The sequence below is a fragment of the Phocoena phocoena genome, chromosome 8 (genome assembly GCF_963924675.1).
Source record: "Phocoena phocoena chromosome 8, mPhoPho1.1, whole genome shotgun sequence".
Lineage (NCBI taxonomy): Eukaryota > Metazoa > Chordata > Mammalia > Artiodactyla > Phocoenidae > Phocoena > Phocoena phocoena.
The window spans coordinates 60505350-60522998 of NC_089226.1; the positions used below are offsets into that span (position 1 = coordinate 60505350).

The window sequence follows — 17649 nt, forward strand, 5'->3', positions numbered from 1 at the left end:
GGGTCTTAGTTGCAGCACATGGGATCTTCGTTGTGGCGTGTGGGGTCATTTCACTTGTGGCGTGCGGAATCTTTAGTTGCGGCATGCAGGCTCTTAGTTGCGGCCTGTGGGATCTAGTTCCCTGATCAGGGATCGAACCCGGGCCCCCTGCATTGGGAGCGCGGAGTCTTAACTGCTAGACCACCAGGGAAGACCCTCCTCCCTCCATGTTCTGAAACCTGTTCCTTGTCCTGTGTTCCCCATCTCAGCAAACAGCACTCCCCGGTGACCTCAGCTGGAAATCTGGTAATTTGTCTCTCCCTTCTGCCCCTCCTCTTTGCAGCCCACTCTGTGCCTGCATCCTGTCAGTCATACTGCTGAATGCTCTTGAATGCTTCATCACCTCTCCAGCTCAGGCCCATCCTCCCCGCATATGGACCACGGCAGCAGCCGCCTCCTCCCTGCTCTCCCACCTCGGGCTCACCTCTCTAACCACCTGCCACACTTCCGAGAGATCAAGCTTTTAAACAAATGAATCTGACTAGACCAGTAGCTGCTTAAACCTGTTCAATGGCTCCCCAGGCCTGCTAGATAAAGCCCAAACTCACCCTTCGCGCTCTGGTCCCCCTGGCTTCCCCAGCCCTATCCCTGGGAGCTGCCCCATCAACTGCTCCCGCCCCAGTCAGGCAAGCCCCCTCTTGCCCTCTTCAGCTCCCCCTCCTCCGCACTCCCCAGATAGTGCTTGCTCCCAGCACAGAAATGAAGAGAGAGCACGTGGAGAGAGGTTTGGGGAGCATGGGAACAGCAGCAACGCCCAGAGAGGCCAGGGCTGGTTTACTGAGCGTACCTGGCAGGAGTGGGAGCAGAAGCAGAAGGCCCAGACTGGAGACAGAGATGCTGAGGCTGAGGCGGTGGCTGCCGGGCCCCATGGCCTTGCCGCAGCCAGAGGAAGGGCAGGTCTCTGGACAGGAGCCTCCTGGCCTGACCTACGGCAGCATCAGGCCCTGCTGGCAAGGATGGTGTGGACAGTCCCTGCAGCTCAGAAGGAAGACTGGGATCTCTGTTGAGTCCAACTACCCTGCAGGGAGTCCTGCAGCCCTTCCAGTTCCTTGACCCTGCTATTTGTACCTGCCCTGGGATTTTAGTCCTTGGGCCTTGGCATCTACTGTTTCTCCTTTTCTTCTGGCCTCTGCCTCTGCCCTGTTCTTCGCCCCCCACCCCCTTTACCTCTCACTCAGCCTCTCTGTCTCGATTTCCTTCTAGCCGTCCCTCTGTAACTCTCTTGGTCTCTGCCTCCCTGACTCTGGTCTTCCTCTCTTCCTTTCTCCTGCCTCTGTTTCAGCCCCCTTGACTTCCTCAAGCCCTTCCCCACACCTGACTCTGGGGGAGCCTGGCGCATTCTCAGCAAGACAGGGACAGGGACTCCATCAGCCCTGAGCCTTCTGAGGCACAGGACAGCAGGCCGTGCCCCCTTTCCCTTTCATTAGCTTAATTACAGAGTTGGGACACCTGTGTCCATGGGAACAGAGCAACTGAAACTGACACCTCAGGTCACTGGGACCTGAATTATTCAAATTCTGTAAGGTAGCACCCACGCTCAGGCCCAACTTGGGGGATTGGAGGGTACAGAGATGCCAGGTCAGGATCTGCAAGAGACTGGGGGCTTAAAGGTGTGAGGGGACAGGGCCGGTGGATGGTAACTGTCCTCCCAGCTCTGTCATCATTACTGAATGCTTCAGGCTCCCTTTCATCTGTCAGCTGTGCCCTCAGTTAGGGACTGAACACATCTGTCTAGGCCAGGTGCTTTGTGCCAAGCAAGCTCTCCCCTCCTGGTGAGAGGGGTGCCAAGCCTTAGGCTGCTCCAGGTGGCCCCACAAAGCAGGAGATGCAGCCCGCATCCTCGCCATCCCACAGCCATCCCAGTCTGAGCCTCAGTATTCCCCCTTTGCTTAAACTTCACGGGCGGTATTGAGCCGCAGGGAAAACACAGCCTTTATTTATTTATTTTTTAACATATTTATTGGAGTATAATTGCTTTACAATGGTGTATTAGTTTCTGCTGTATAACAAAGTGAATCAGCTATACATATACATATATCCCCATATCTCCTCCCTCTTGCATCTCCCTCCCACCCTCCCTAGCCCACCCCTCTAGGTGGTCACAAAGCACGGAGCTGATCTCCCTGTGCTATGTGGCTGCTTCCCACTAGCTATCTATTTTACGTTTGGTAGTGTATATATGTCCATGCTACTCTCTCACTTCATCCCAGCTTACCCTTCCCCCTCCCCGTGTCCTCATGTCCATTCTCCACGTCTGTGTCTTTATTCCTGTCCTGCCCCTAGGTTCTTCAGAACCAATTTTTTTTTTTTTTTAGATTCCATATATATGTGTTAGCATACGGTATTTGTTTTTCTCTTTCTGACTTACTTCACTCTGTATGACAGACTCTAGGTCCATCCACCTCACTACAAATAACTCAATTTCGTTTCTTTTCGTGGCTGAGTAATAGTCCATTGTATATATGTGCTACATCTTCTTTATCCATTCATCCGATGATGGACACTTAGGTTGCTTCCATGACCTGGCTATTTTAAGTAGAGCTGCAATGAACATTGTGGTACATGACTATTTTTGAATTACGGTTTTCTCAGGGTATATGCCCAGTAGTGGGATTGCTGGGTTGTATGGTAGCTCTATTTTAGTTTTTTAAGGAACCTCCATACTGTTCTCCATAGTGGCTGTATCAATTTACATTCCCACCAACAGTGCAAGAGAGTTCCCTTTTCTCCACACCCTCTCCAGCATTTATTGTTTCTAGATTTTTTGATGATGGCCATTCTGACTGGTGTGAGGGGATACCTCATTGTAGTTTTTTTTTTTTTGTGGTATGCGGGCCTCTCACTGTTGTGGCCTCTCCCGTTGCGGAGCACAGGCTCCGGAAGCACAAGCTCAGCGGCCATGGCTCACGGGCCCAGCCGCTCCGGGGCATGTGGGATCTTCTCGGACCGGGGTACGAACCCGTGTCCCCTGCATCGGCAGGCGGACTCTCAACCACTGTGCCACCAGGGAAGCCCCTCATTGTACTTTTGATTTGCATTTCTCTAATGATTAGTGATGCTGAGCATTCTTTCATGTGTTTGTTGGCAATCTGTATTTCTTCTTTGGAGAAATGTCTATTTAGGTCTTCTGCCCATTTTTGGATTGGGTTGTTTTTTTGATATTGAGCTACATGAGCTGCTTGTAAATTTTGGAGATTAATCCTTTGTCAGTTGCTTCATTTGCAAATATTCTCTCCCATTCTGAGGGTTGTCTTTTTGTCTTGTTTATGGTTTCCTTTGCTGTTCAAAAGCTTTTAAGTTTCATTAGGTCCCATTTGTTTATTTTTGTTTTTATTTCCATTTCTCTAAGAGGTGGGTCAAAAAGGATCTTGCTGTGGTTTATGTCGTAGAGTGTTCTATGTTTTCCTCTAAGAGTTTTATAGTGTCTGGCCTTACATTTAGGTCTTTAATCCATTTTAAGTTTATTTTTGTGTATGGTGTTAGGGAGTGTTCTGATTTCATTCTTTTACATGTAGCTGTCCAGTTTTTCCAGCACCACTTATTGAAGAGGCTGTCTTTTCTCCATTGTATATTCTTGCCTTCTTTATCAAAAATAAGGTGACCATATATGCGTGGGCTTTTCTCTGGGCTTTCTATCCTGTTCCATTGATCTATATTTCTGGGAAAACAGCCTTTTTTTTTTTTAAACATCTTTATTGGAGTATAATTGCTTTACAATGGTGTGTTAGTTTCTGCTGTAAAACAAAGTGAATCAGCCATACATATACATATATCCCCATATCTCCTCCCTCTTGCATCTCCCTCCCACCCTCCCTATCCCACCCCTCTAGGTGGTCACAAATCACAAGCTGATCTCCCTGAAGACAAAGCCTTTAGAGTTACTTTCAGCTCTGTCCTATGAGCTGTCTGACCTGGGTAAGATACTGAAACTCTCTGTGTTTCAGTTTTATCAAACAGGTTAGTGGGATTAACAGTCCTCACCTAAATAGTTGTGGTAAGAATTAAATGAGACAATGCAAGTACCTGATAATGCAAGGCAACTACCTGGTACATTGACAAATGCACAGCAATCAACAGTATTTGCACTATGGTCCTAGTGAGTTAGTCAGTCAAGATATTTTCAGAAACACACATTTAGATTCATAAGCCCCAGCCCCCGGCAAATACCATTCTTCCTTCTGTCTCTATGAAATCATGTCAGTATTTGTCTTTTTTTTGGCTGCGCTGTGCAGCCCACAGGATCTTAGTTCCCTGACCAGGGATCGAACCTGTGCCCAGTGCAGTGGAAGCACAGAGTCCTAACCACTGGACCACCAGGGAAATCCCAGTATTTGTCTTTTTGTGCCTGGCTTATTTCACTTCATATAATGTCCTAAAGTTTCATCCATGTTGTAGTATATGTCAGAATTTCCTTCCTTTTTAAGGCTGAATAACATTCTATTGTATGTATATACCACATTTTGCTTATCCATTCATCTCTTGATGGGCACTTGGGTTGCTTTCACATTTCAGTTATTGTGAATAATGCTGCTATGGACATGGATGTACAAATATCCTTTCAAGATTCTGCTTTCAGTTCTTTTGGATATATACCCAGAAGTGGAATTGCTGGATCATATGGTAATTGTTTTTAATTTTTTGAAGAATTGCCATACTGTTTTCCACAGCGGACATACCTTTTTATTGAATACATTCCCACCAACAATGCACAAGGCTTCCAATTTCTCCACATCGTCACCAACATCTTTTGTTTTCTTTGATAATGGCCATCCTAATGCATATGAGGTGGTATCTGGTTCATAGTTTTGATTTGTATCTCCCTAATGATTAGCGATGTTGAGCATCTTTTTACGTGCTTATTGGCCATTTGTATATCCTCGTTGGAGAAATGTCCGTTCAAGTCCTTTGTTCATTTTTAAATTGATTTTTTTTCTCTTTATGTTGTTGAGTTCTAGGAGTCCTCTATATATTCTGGATATTAATCCCTTATCAGATAAATCATTTGCAAATGTTTCTCCCATTCTCTAGGTTGCCTTTTTACTCAGTGTCTTTAGAATGAACAAAATTAAAAATTCTTCATGTAGTTCATTTTGTCTATTTTTTTCTTTTGTTGCTTGTGCCTTTGGTGTCATATCCAAGAAATCATTACCAAATCCAATGTTGTTAAGATTTTACCTTCTATTTTCTTCTAAGAGTTTTATAATTTTATTTATTTAAATATTTACTTATTTATTTGGCTGTGCCGGGTCTTAGTTGTGGCATGTGGGATCTTCGCTGCTGCATGCAGGATCTTTTAGTTGCGATTTGTGGGCTCCTGTAGTTGCAGCATGTGGAATCTAGTTCCCTGACCAGGGATTGAAACCAGGCTCCCTGCATTGGGAGTCTTAACCACTGGACGACCAGGGGAGTCCCTAAGAGTTTTATAATTTTAGGTCTTACATTTAAGTCTTTGATCTAATTTGACTTAGTTTTTCTATGTGGTGTTAGAGTCTGATGAAATATATAAATAGAAGGTGGTATGTCCATACAATCAAGTACCATATGGCCATAAGATGGCATGAAGTACCGATGTATGCTACAACATGGATGAACCTTGAAAGTATTATGCTAAGGGAAAGAATCCAGTTACAAAAGGTCACATATTGTGTGATTCCATTTATATGAAATGTCCAGGACAGGCAAATCTATAGAGATAGGAAGTAGATTAGTGGTTGTGTAGGTCTGGGAAAGTTGGGGAATGATGGCTGAAAGCTATGGCGTTTCTTTTTAGGAGGATGAAAATGTTCTAAAATTGATTGTGTGGTGATGGCTGCACAACTCTGTGAATATAGCGAAACTAATTGTACGCATTAAATGCGTAATTGTATGGCATGTGAATTCTATCTCAATAAAGATGTTATCAAAAATATTGGGGGGGCTTCCCTGGTGGCGCAGTGGTTGAGAGTCCGCCTGCCGATGCAGGGGACACGGGTTCGTGCCCCGGTCCGGGAGGATCCCACATGCCGCGGAGCGGCTGGGCCCGTGAGCCATGGCTGCTGAGCCTGAGCATCCGGAGCCTGTGCTCCACAACAGGAGAGAGGCCACAGCAGTGAGAGGCCCGCGTACAGCAAAAAAAAAAAAAAAAAAAAAAAAAAAATTGGGACTTCCCTGATGGTCCAGTGGTTAGGACTCTGAGATCCCAGTGCGGGGGGCCCGGGTTTGACCCCTGGTCGGGGAACTGGATCCCACATGCTGCAACTAAGGATCCCTCGTGCCTCAGCTAAGACCCTGCGCAGCCAAATAAATTAATATTAAAAAAATCATAATCCATCATGAATGAGTTAGCTGAAACAAAAACACTCATAGAAACAAGCAAGAGATCACAGATATTGGACATATTAATGATAATTTGAGTAGCTAATATATTTTGGGCAGTGCTCTAAGCACTTTAACATATATTAATCCATAATTCTCACAACACCCTATGAAGTAAATACTATTATTGATTCCATTTTACAAATGAGGTAACTGAGGCACAGGAAATAACTTAGCCAAGATTCCATAGGATATTCCAGTCGACCCAGGATTTGAACATAATTGGGGTAAACAGTCCATCCCTACACTACATTATACTACAATTATACTGCCTCTTTTAAAAACAAAATATTAAGTATATGTAATATGATTTAAGAAATAAATGAGGACTGAAAAACGAAAACAAGAGGACTATCAAGAATGAGTAGGTAGGGACTTTTCCCTGGTGGTCCAGTGGCTAAGTCTCTGTGCTCCCAATGCAGGGGGCCCAGGTTTGATCCCTGGTCAGTGAACTAGATGCCACATGCTGCAACTAAGATTTCGCATGCCGCAACTAAAGATCCTGCCATGCGGGAAGCCGCATGCCATGCGGGAAGCCGCATGCCATGCGGGAAGCCGCATGCCATGCGGGAAGCCGCATGCCATGCGGGAAGCCGCATGCCATGCGGGAAGCCGCATGCCATGCGGCACGGCCAAAAAACCAAACCAAAACCAAAAAAACAAAACAAAAACAAAGGAGGAAGACAAGACTTAAGAGTGAGTGGCAGGGCTTCTCTGGTGGTGCCGTGGTTGGGAATCCACCTGCCAATGCAGGGGACACGGGTTCGAGCCCTGGTCCAGGAAGATCCCACATGCCGCAGAGAAACTAAGCCTGTGTGCCACAACTACCGAAGCCCGCGCGCCTAGAGCCCGTGCTCCACAAGAGAAGCCACTGCAATGAGAAGCCCACACACCGCAACCAAGAGTAACCCCCCCACCGTAACTACAGAAAGCCCACGTGCAGCAACAAAGACCCAACACAGCCAAAAATAAAATAAATAAATTAAAAAAAAAAAAAGAGTGGCAGATGTTGTAGGGATGGGTGTCGGAGTAAAAGATGCATTTTTCTTTCCGTACCATTTTCTTCAGCAGTTATTCAATCTTTTGGGGGCACAAGGTTGTCTTACCCTCAAATTACATTTAAAAGCAACATTTTGCAGAATACCTTTAGGCCAAAATAAAGGCTAAATTCAAGAGTGCTTCAAAACACATGGAAATATCACATACATAGAATAGACTGGAGAGTTACAGAAAAATTGGTATGTTTACCTGAAAAAATGGTGAAATATTTCTTATAACATATTTAGTGTGTTTTAGGGTAAAAATGTTAATTTGAAAAAAATAATTCTAAAAGTTGGTGGGGGGCTTCCCTGGTGGTGCAGTGGTTAAGAATCCGCCTGCCAATGCAAGGGACACAGGTTTGAGCCCTGGTCTGGGAAGATCCTACATGCTGCAGGGTAACTAGGCTCATGCGCCACAACTACTGAGCCTGTGCTCTAGAGCCACAACTACTGAGCCCACGCGCCTAGAGCCCGTGCTCCGCAACGAGAGAGGCCACTGCAGTGAGAAGCCCGCACATGGCAACGAGGAGTGGCCCCCGCTCGCCGCAACTAAAGAAAGCCGCGCACAGCAACAAAGCAGTAAAGTAGCCAAAAATAAATTTATTTTAAAATAAAGTTGGTGGGTTATTTTTAAAAAGCCATTTTGGAAAAAAAAAAGTACCTGAACAACTGATTTTAGTCTCTATTTTGAAAATACTGAATCATCACATATAAAAAGATAAGGAATGTGCGATGATGAAACAGTGAATCTTGGTCATGATTATTAGGTGGAAGGTTGATGGAAGCTTTAGAAAGGGTGAATCAGGCTGACAACACCTGAATCAATAATCTTAACATCACTAAAAGTAGAACAGCAAGACAGTGTCTTCCGTAGTGATGAAACACAGCACTACCTATGAGAAGGACCCTGAATCTAATCAAGTCTCTAGATCTAACCAGTGGTATACAGCAAGTAAGGGAGGTAGAGGCACAAGCAGCCAAATCTAGAAGCCCCTGGCCCTCTATGCTAAAGGATGAATGTCCCAGTACTTCATCAAATAAAGGGCATTTAAAAAAGGAGAGAGGAGAACTGTTAATAGGTTAAAAGAGATTTAAGAGACTTATCAGCCAAATGCAAAGTGTGGACCCTGTTTAGATCCTGATTTAATTTAAACAGATCAACTGTAGTAAGATTTTACTTTTGAGACAACTGGGGAATTCGAAAATGCAGAGAGTATTAGTTAATATTTTGGAATTACTGTTAATTTTGTTAGGTACAACAATGGTATTGTGATTATATTTATAAAAATTTATCTTAGAAATGCTTAGGTATTGATGAAATGATGATCTCCCTTAGAAATACCATAGTGAGGGACTTCCCTGGTGGCACAGTGGTTAAGAATCCGCCTGCCAATGCAGGGGACACGGGTTCAAGCCCTGGTCCGGGAAGATCCCACATGCTGCAGAGCAACTAAGCCCGGTCGCCACAACTACTGAGCCTGCACTCTAGAGCCCGCAAGCCACAACTACTGAAGCCCACGTGCCTAGAGCCCGCGCTCCGCAGCAAGAAAAGCCACCGCAATGAGAAGCCCACACACCACAATGAAGAGTAGCCCCCACTCACTGCAACTAGAGAAAGCCCACGCACAGCAACAAAGACCCAATGCAGTCAAAATAAATTAAAAAAAAAAAAAAAAGAAAGAAATACCATGGTGGGTGCGTGGGTAGGAATAAGAATGGGGGTAAAGATTAAATAAGATTGAAAAACTGAGACATTTTATTTTTGCATGGGTGAAAATTTCTACAATAAAAGATTTTTAAAAACCCTTAGGAAAGCATAAGAAATGAATGTTTAAAGCAGAAATGAATATATTACAATACAGAACTCCAATAAAACTGTTAAGTCTGAGAGCTGGTTCTCTGAAAGACAACAAATTTAAAAAATCTGAAGTAATTTCCTGGAAATACAAAGTAACAAAACGAGTCAAACATCTAAAAAAGACCAGTTACACCTGCAGGTCTTGGCTCTGCTAATCCAACATTTAATCTCCAGAACTCTATTAACTTTGATTTTGGCATTATTCCAGCATTCTGCTGAGGAAATACTTTGAACATTGTATGAAGTTGTGGATTCCACAGATCTGTTGAGTTTTGAGACAACTGGTTCTTATTTTTATATTTTTGAGAAACTTAAATTTTTAAAAATATGTTTCAATGCGATTTTGAAACATAGAAGAGACTGCTTATCATCTTTATTGTTCACTTTAAGTCTATTCTCTGTGATGCAAATAGCTGCTGTGATAAATATTTGACTTAGAGGGTTTTTTTTGTCTTTTTTTTTTTTTAAAAGAAATACCTGTCCTAAGAGGAAATACTGCCCATATTCACAGTGCTTAACATTTCTAAAGGCAAACCACTTCTAAAGCACTCACTTTTCACAAAACACCTCTGGTGAGGAACACAGAACAAATTCTTTGCTCTAAGTCCAGCAAATGCTCCGTGACTCACTTGCTCAGGTTCACAGTCAGTCAGTAATGGTGGGAGATTCCCAGCTGAGTAACCCTTATCCTCAGGGGCCCAAATTAAAGGGAAGCCCCAGCCACTGCTTGCTCATCTCATCGATGTCCCAGAAATCTTTGGCCTAATCCTCATTGGAAATTGCTCATATCTTCAATTTAACACAACCAACCAACCAACCTACTCATCAGCCTCATTTGATCCCTCTCAAGCACAGCTCTGTGAAGCAGCAACATCAGGGATCATTATCTCTTTTACACAATGGAAGCTGAAAGATGAAGTGCCAAGGTTTAAAAACAAAAACCCCAGAGCAGAGAGGCTTTGAATACTAAGTATATACCACTGGGCAATTTGAAACCCTGCCCCATTCCCCACTAGGAATCCAAGCGCATAAAAATAAATGTATAGCAGTCAGGATCCATCAATAATCTCAACCCCCTCACCCCAAAATTGACTCTTATAAACCTAGCCTTTGATCTAGTCTGCAACTATTCTCTCATTAACCCACGGTCAGTCTCTCTTTAGAGTACAAATTAAACAAGGCCACCATAAAGCTCCTTGGGACAAGAAGGCTCAAAACCACAAAAGGAAAGCCAATACCAGGAATGCTATAAACATTTCATTTTATTTTTTTTAAGAAAGTAGCTTCAGAAAAAGAGGAAAATAATCTAGGTCATATATATATATATATATATATATATATATATATATATATATACACACACACTTTTTAATAAAATCCTTTCTGTAATCTTCATGCATGAAGACCCAGGGAGGCATGCCATGTTGTCTGTGACAGCCCTCACACCACAGTCTCAGACCGTTACCTGGGGCTCCCCACAGCTGTGGGCAGCAGTGTAGCAAAAGCCCCCTGCCTCCCCCTGAAGCCCAGATCCTTGCCTGCCTCAGTGATGGTTTCACCATCTGGGACTGTAAATGGAGGGTGGGAAATGCTCTGGGCTAAAGTGGGAGGGACAGGGAGGGCTACCCAACCTGCCATGTTTCATCCAAACTCTTCAGGCAAATCCAGACAGGAGGCCTAGCAAGATGACTGAAAACCAGGCACCAAACTGAATTCTGGGAGTTTCCCAGAGATGTGTGATCTGGTACCAAGAGCTCCTGCACGGGGAAGGTTTGGTGTTCACAGAACGTTCAAGGCAGGAAGAACAATCAAGCCTTGAAGCCCCACCCCTCGATGGCAGGCACTCACTTCTACCCTAAATGGGTCAGAAAGACCCTGTTCTGCTTCCTAATTCAGTCCAACTCTCTTCTGACGCCAAAAGTCAGTGTTAATCAACAACCTACTTCAGAGACAGATTCTCCTTCCTTCTGTGTGGATAGTTCACTTAAGGGAGGACAGTCCTAGGTCAACACATTTGTCCCATCACCTGTCCCACTCCTTCTAAAGAGTCCTAGTATAAAAGGGCAGGAGTAGGAGTAGGGTAGCAGTTTGGCATCGAGTCACAAGATCCAGAATGGCTGAAGGAGGAAAAGCATTCCCTGGTTCTCAGGGGGTGCGGGAATTCTGCCAAAGGTGCTTTACCGACGCTTTACTGACCATTTACAAAAAGAAAGGGAAAAAAAAAAAAAGAATAGTCTTGAGGATGGTAAAAAAGAGACTTGGATCCTTTTTTGGGGGTTCCAAAAGCCCTTATGCTGTGTTTAGTATTAAGAAAGCCGTGAACAACTGGAGGTTGCTGCTTGGGCAGCAGGAAGGGAGGGTGGATTCCATGGCCAACCCAGAGAATGGCAAATGGTGCCAATCAACTCAACGTAGGGGACCTCTGCGTAGTGAGTGTGAATCGGCATGTGAGTGTGGTGCGCGGAGGCTGGGGCTCACTGGCTCCCCACAGTCAGTTCCCGCAGGTAGGACTGTGTGAGACTGCGCAGTTCCTCCAAGGCATAGTCCTCAGGCATGGGGAGCCGGCCAATGTGGGGAGCCAACAGGCGCAAAGGGACTCGCTGAGGGTCTGGCGTTGAGTCGGAAGTTGCATCAGGGGCATGCTGAAGGCTCAGTACCACCCGCAGCAGGTTGGCTACACGTTTGGCCATGTCTGGAGAAAGAGAGCAGAGTAAGCACCAAAGGACTGGGGGTGAGATGTGGGTATAATAATCATAAAGACAGGCAATGAGCAGGCAGGAAGGGGGAGGAGGCGAGAGGCTGACCTGACTGAGCCAGGCGATCCTTGGCATTGTAACACTGGATCTGCTCTATCCGGTTGCACAGTGAGGTCACTTTGGTATGTAACTGCTCTAGCTCATAACCTGAGCAATCCACCTACAAAGAAGCAGAGGAACCAATTAGGCCAAGAGGAGCTCCCATCACTCCAATCCTACCCACAGACTGACTATGCAACACTCTGAAACAAGAGTGAGGTGAGGGAGGGGAAAACCCAAGAAGCTGGCCGGCAGTGCCATGTCACCACCATCCAGTCTAGTCGCTGAGGATAAGATGAGACCTTAGCAATTATACACAACAGGAAAACAATATAGTGTACAGGGCCTAGGATTGGGCAAGTCTTGAAATCACCATTCGTGAACCATGTAACTATTAGGCTTTAACACTGCACCAAAAATCTACATAAATCTGGGTTCACAAACATGGTATTGATTTCTTAAGAGCACACAGTGAGAGGTGGAGCCCAAGCCAGCACTTAATTTAAGTCTCCTGACTCCAACTAAGAATCAGCATTTAATTATGCAGATAGTAACAGGAATTGTGGCTTTGTTAACAACAGAAATCAATTACTTTCATGCCAAATGTTATGTGAAACATCCTCACCAAATCTCTGACCTTACTTTATCTCTCAACCCTAAGCTTCTCATTTAAAACTAGGGGAAAAGATGAGAACAAGGGGAGGAGACTGACTATGGACAAGGCTTAGGAATGTCCATTGTACACACTACTTGGCAATAAGCACCAAAAAACGTTTTAAAGTTTTGATAGAGCTGTCATAGTAACTACATCAAATTAGCTTCATCAAAATATCCCTCCTGGGCTTCCCTGGTGGCGCAGTGGTTGAGAGTCCGCCTGCCGATGCAGAGGGACACGGGTTCGTGCCCCAGTCCGGGAGGATCCCACATGCTGTGGAGCGGCTGGGCCCGTAAGCCATGGCCGCTGAGCCTGCACATCCGGAGCCTGTGCTCTGCAACGGGAGCGGCCACAACAGCGAGAGGCCCGCGTACCGCAAAAAAAAAAAAAAAAAAAATCCCTCCTACACTGACAGTGCTATCTCTGTCAATGAGTTTTTTAAGTCGTTGCTCAAGTCTTTGGAGGTCGCTATGGCTCTGTGGGCCAGGGAAAGGGGAAACTAGGCCGTGGTTTAAGGAACTCAGGCACCTGCTGTATATGATGGAGCATTTCGATGACCCGAATGTAGTCCAGGTAAACAAGCCCAGATGTCTCCCAGTCCTGGATTAGGCTGCTGCGCTCCGGGGGTGCCAGGTCTTCCAAGAACCCCTTCAGGTAGTCATAGTTCTCGTTAATAATGGCATCTGAAGAAACAAAACATTGACCAAAAGTGCACAAAGGAAGGACACGGAAGAAAGATCTAAGACAGGAAGAAAGGGAAAATTATGTTGGGTCAGACTTGAGAATTACAGTAGATATTTTGAAATTCTCTTAAGAAAACTGTGAAGAATTTCTAGCTTCAGTTTCCCAAACAGATATTTCTGGTGTTGCTGAATAAAACTCCCTAAATAAACAAAGAGTTTAACATAATTAGTGAACATCAAGAATATTCCTGGCAAATGGGAATGTAACAATATTGCTGTTGACCCCGCCCCTCACCCTTACCAAGCATCTTCTGCACAGAGAGCTTTTACAAAGTGTGATCTGATTCAAGTCTGCCATACCCTGTTCTGATCATCATTTCTGGCCTGACTCATCATGGGCTCAGAGACTGGAAGAATTGGGGGTAATTCCAGGAGACACAGGCCCTAGTCTGAAGCACTCACCAGAAGCTAAGTGCTGGATGACGAGTTTGTGGCAGCGGTTCCAGTGCCCCGCTTTAAATAAATAGAGGGCCTCCAAGTGCCTGTCGGATTCCATGTGTGCTCGCACTGCTTTGGCCTCATGAATCCACTCAGCAGGCACACAAAGCTTCTCGGTCAGGAAAATCTCCTTAGCCCATGATTCAGGGGTCTCCAACAGTTGGCAGTGCCGCGTAAGCAGCTCTCGAACAGCCTTCTCACGCATACTGTAGGAGGAAAGGTCAGCTGGGATAAATCTTATTCTCACTGATGGAGAAGGCTGCCTCAGACAGCTCACAGTGGCCCGTGAGGCAGTCTCTTAAACTGCAGGTCCTGACCCTTAGCGGATCACCTCAAACTTCATTTAAAAAGCTATCACACCAGCATTAATTTTTAAAATGAAACAGAATAGAAGCATTCTGTAAAAACATTATATTTTCAAGGTCAAAAAAGTCTGAAAACGAATACTCTTGGGAAGGTTGCCCACTACCCTGAAAAGGTTTTCTCCTGACTCAGCTCATTTCTTTCCTTTTTAAAAATTTTATTGGAGTACAGTTGATTTACAATGTTGTGTTAGTTTCAGGTGTACAGCAAAGTGATTCAGTTATACATGTACATATATTCATTCTTTTTTAGATTTTTTTCTCATATAGGTTATCACAGAATATTGAGTAGAGTTCCCTGTTCTCTATAGTAGGTCCTTGTTGTTTATCGATCTTATATATAGTAGTGTGTGTGTGTTCATCCCAGTAGGCTCATTTCTTTGTTTCCTTTCTCTAACAGGAGATGAAGGACTGGGATAGGGGAATTCTAGATCCACCAAGCACTCTGCAGTTTATTCCTAACCTCCTCCCTGCCCTCTCTCTTACGTGGTCAATGCAAGAAAACAAAGTAGTTTTTAAACATAAGGTCTCTTCCAGGTCGTTTTTTCCCTTAAAAGTCATCAGCCTTCCTAATTCATTTTCTCTTTACTGCTAGACTTAGGCTAAACTCAATCTTTCTGCTCTCAAGGCCACTTAAATAGAGTCTTTCTGTGTCTGGGCCAAAGGATCAGTCATTTTAATTTCAGATCAAAGCTATTCTCCTCATCTTAGATTCTTTTCTCAACTCCTAGCTTTTTCAAAGGACTCCCAATCTCATGACAACTGCCTCCTTTTTTCCTCCCCTTTAGGAAATAGGATCTGCTTTCCCACAGCCAATCATCAATCATCCCATCAGCCAGCCTTTTACCATGTGAAATTCTCCATGAGTGTGTTTAAATAAACTCAGAGGAAAATTCTGGGGTCATTTTGTTTCCTGGTAAGGAGCAAGAGGAAAGAGAAATTCCTTAAAAGTAAGGTTGTGCTGGATGCTTTACACTTTTAATTCCACAGTCACCTTTGAATAGAGATTAATATTTTAAAAAACTGAGGTCTACAGAGTGTCTTTACTCAAAGTCAAAAGTGAAGTAAGCTCTACCTTAGGTCAAAGTGAGTACATGGTGGAGCCAGAATTTAGAAAGCTCTGACTACAAAACAACTTCTTTCCATGCCCTAAGACATGACAGATAGAATAGTACAATGATTAAGAGCACAGACTCTGGGTGTCTTGAGTTGAAAGGCTCACTCTGCCATTTAGCAGCTATGTGACCTTGAACAAAAGTTACCTAATCTCTCTATCCCTTGGGTTGCTCATCTATAAAATAGACAGTAAGAGGGCTTCCCTGGTGGCACAGTGGTTGAGAGTCCGCCTGCCGATGCAGGGGACACGGGTTCGTGCCCCGGTCTGGGAAGATCCCACATGCCGCGGAGCAGCTGGGTCCGTGAGCCATGGCCGCTGAGCCTGCGCATCTGGAGCCTGTGCTCCGCAACGGGAGAGGCCACAACAGTGAGAGGCCCGCGTACCGCAAAAAAAAAAAAAAAAAAAAAAAAAAAAAAAAAAAAAATAGACAGTAAGAGTGTCTCATAGGTTCATTATGAGCATTCAGTGAGTTAATATATTTAAAGTACTTGCAAGAGTGTATAAAGATATATAAAAGCATTATATAACAAAGTATTATATAAATGTTTTTGTTCTTAGTGTTATGCCATGCTGCTACCATTAACAAAAAACCTCCAACTTCATCTCATTCAAAGCATGGAACAGAGATGTTTCTCTGGTTTTTGTTCAGCACAAAGAACCAAAACATTACACATCTAAGCAAGATTGTATTGGTAAATAGGTAAATACAACACTATCAAACTTGAGGGATAGGGGTGGGTGGATGGAAAGGGAAGGGCCAGTAAAGAAAAAGTAGGGGCCCTCCCTGCCAACCATTACTCCACAGATCCAACTCGGACAGCACTATTTCTGCATAATTCTAAACATGCCACATTCAAGGAATTTGTGCCTAGTTAATGGGGTTTCTCCACCCGGGCATATCTTTCCTTCCCACTTAATTATTTCCTATACCAATTTTACACATATTTTGAATCTTATCTCTAGAGAGACTCAGAGATTCTGCAGTTCACAGAGATCTCTTCTCCCTTCTCGGACTACTGGGAGGCCTTATGATAAATAGCACGATTTGGCACTTAATCAAAGGCAATCTTCTTTCTAACGTGTTCACATGAATACAGAGACAGTCTGGGCTGCAGCTTGAACTGTCTTAAGGTTTATCACAAGGCTGGACCCAAAAATACATTCTAAACACTTACTTGCTGAACTGAACCCTAAGAGACTGATTCCTTTGGCATTGCCCTGTAGCGCTGGATGCAACCAGTGTGTTTGATGGCTTCTTACTCACCTTGAGTTGTCAATGTGCAGGAGGACAAAGATGGCCCACTCCCAGAGCCCCTCACTTTCCAGCTGGCCAGCATAACTGGCCTGCAGCACACCCTCACACTGCTCTGAGAGATGGGTGTAGTTAAGAGCCCGCAGCACCTCCCACAAGTGCCAGCTTAGACGGTAGTCCAAAGGATCTGCTGTTATGCTTCGAGGCTCCAGCAGCTGGTTGAGATCATAATGTCTGCAAAGGAGAATGTGCTGAGAGTTACCAAACCCAGCTAGCAGCCCACCTGTACTGGACGAGTCAACTGTCTCAGCTACAGCTTACAAAACAATAAAGGCAGGCAGCCGGGAGCAGAAGCATCATAAGCCTTATAGTCTTCCTCCTCTAGGTTCAGCCACATTACCGATCTACCAAAAACCAAGGCACCTCGTCTTCGGTGGCTCTTCTACCAGGTGTGCTGGTAGTTGTTTGGTCTATTTTTACCATCCTGGTACAGGGAGTCTTCACAACTCTCTCCCTTCCATTCTTTCACTGTAGTATCAATTACTTTTCTTAACAATTTTGAAAATACACGTTAATTCAAAAAGAGACATGTACCACAATGTTCACTGCAGCACTATTTACAATTGCCAGGACATGGAACCAACCTAAATGTCCATCAGCAGATGAATGGATAAAGAAGATGTGGCACATATATACAATGGAATATTACTCAGCCATAAAAAGAAACGAAACAGTTATTTGTAGTGAGGTGGATGGACCTAGAGTCTGTCATACAGAGTGAAGTCAGAAAGAGAAAAACAAATACCATATGCTAACACATATATACAGAATCTAAAAAAAAAAAAAAAAAAAAAAAGGTACTGATGAACCTAGTTGCAGGGCAAGAATAAAGATGCAGACATAGAGAATGGACTTGAGGACATGGGGTGGGAAGGGGAAGCTGGGGCGAAGTGAGAGTAGCATCGACATATATATACTACTGAATGGAAAATAGTT

The 17649-nt window shown here is 44.3% G+C and overlaps 1 protein-coding gene across 1 annotated transcript in view; it reads right to left on the reverse strand.

Moving 5' to 3' along the window:
- Window positions 1-11765: 11765 nt before the first annotated feature.
- NUP98 (nucleoporin 98 and 96 precursor) overlaps window positions 11766-17649 on the reverse strand; it is a 98758-nt gene continuing 92874 nt past the window's right edge. The window contains exons 29-33 of the mRNA XM_065882522.1: window positions 16666-16887; window positions 13887-14128; window positions 13270-13424; window positions 12096-12207; window positions 11766-11983 (exon numbers count right to left, since the gene is read on the reverse strand). Of these exons, the coding sequence (XP_065738594.1) occupies window positions 11766-11983; window positions 12096-12207; window positions 13270-13424; window positions 13887-14128; window positions 16666-16887 (949 nt within the window). The remainder of the gene's footprint in view (window positions 11984-12095; window positions 12208-13269; window positions 13425-13886; window positions 14129-16665; window positions 16888-17649) is intronic.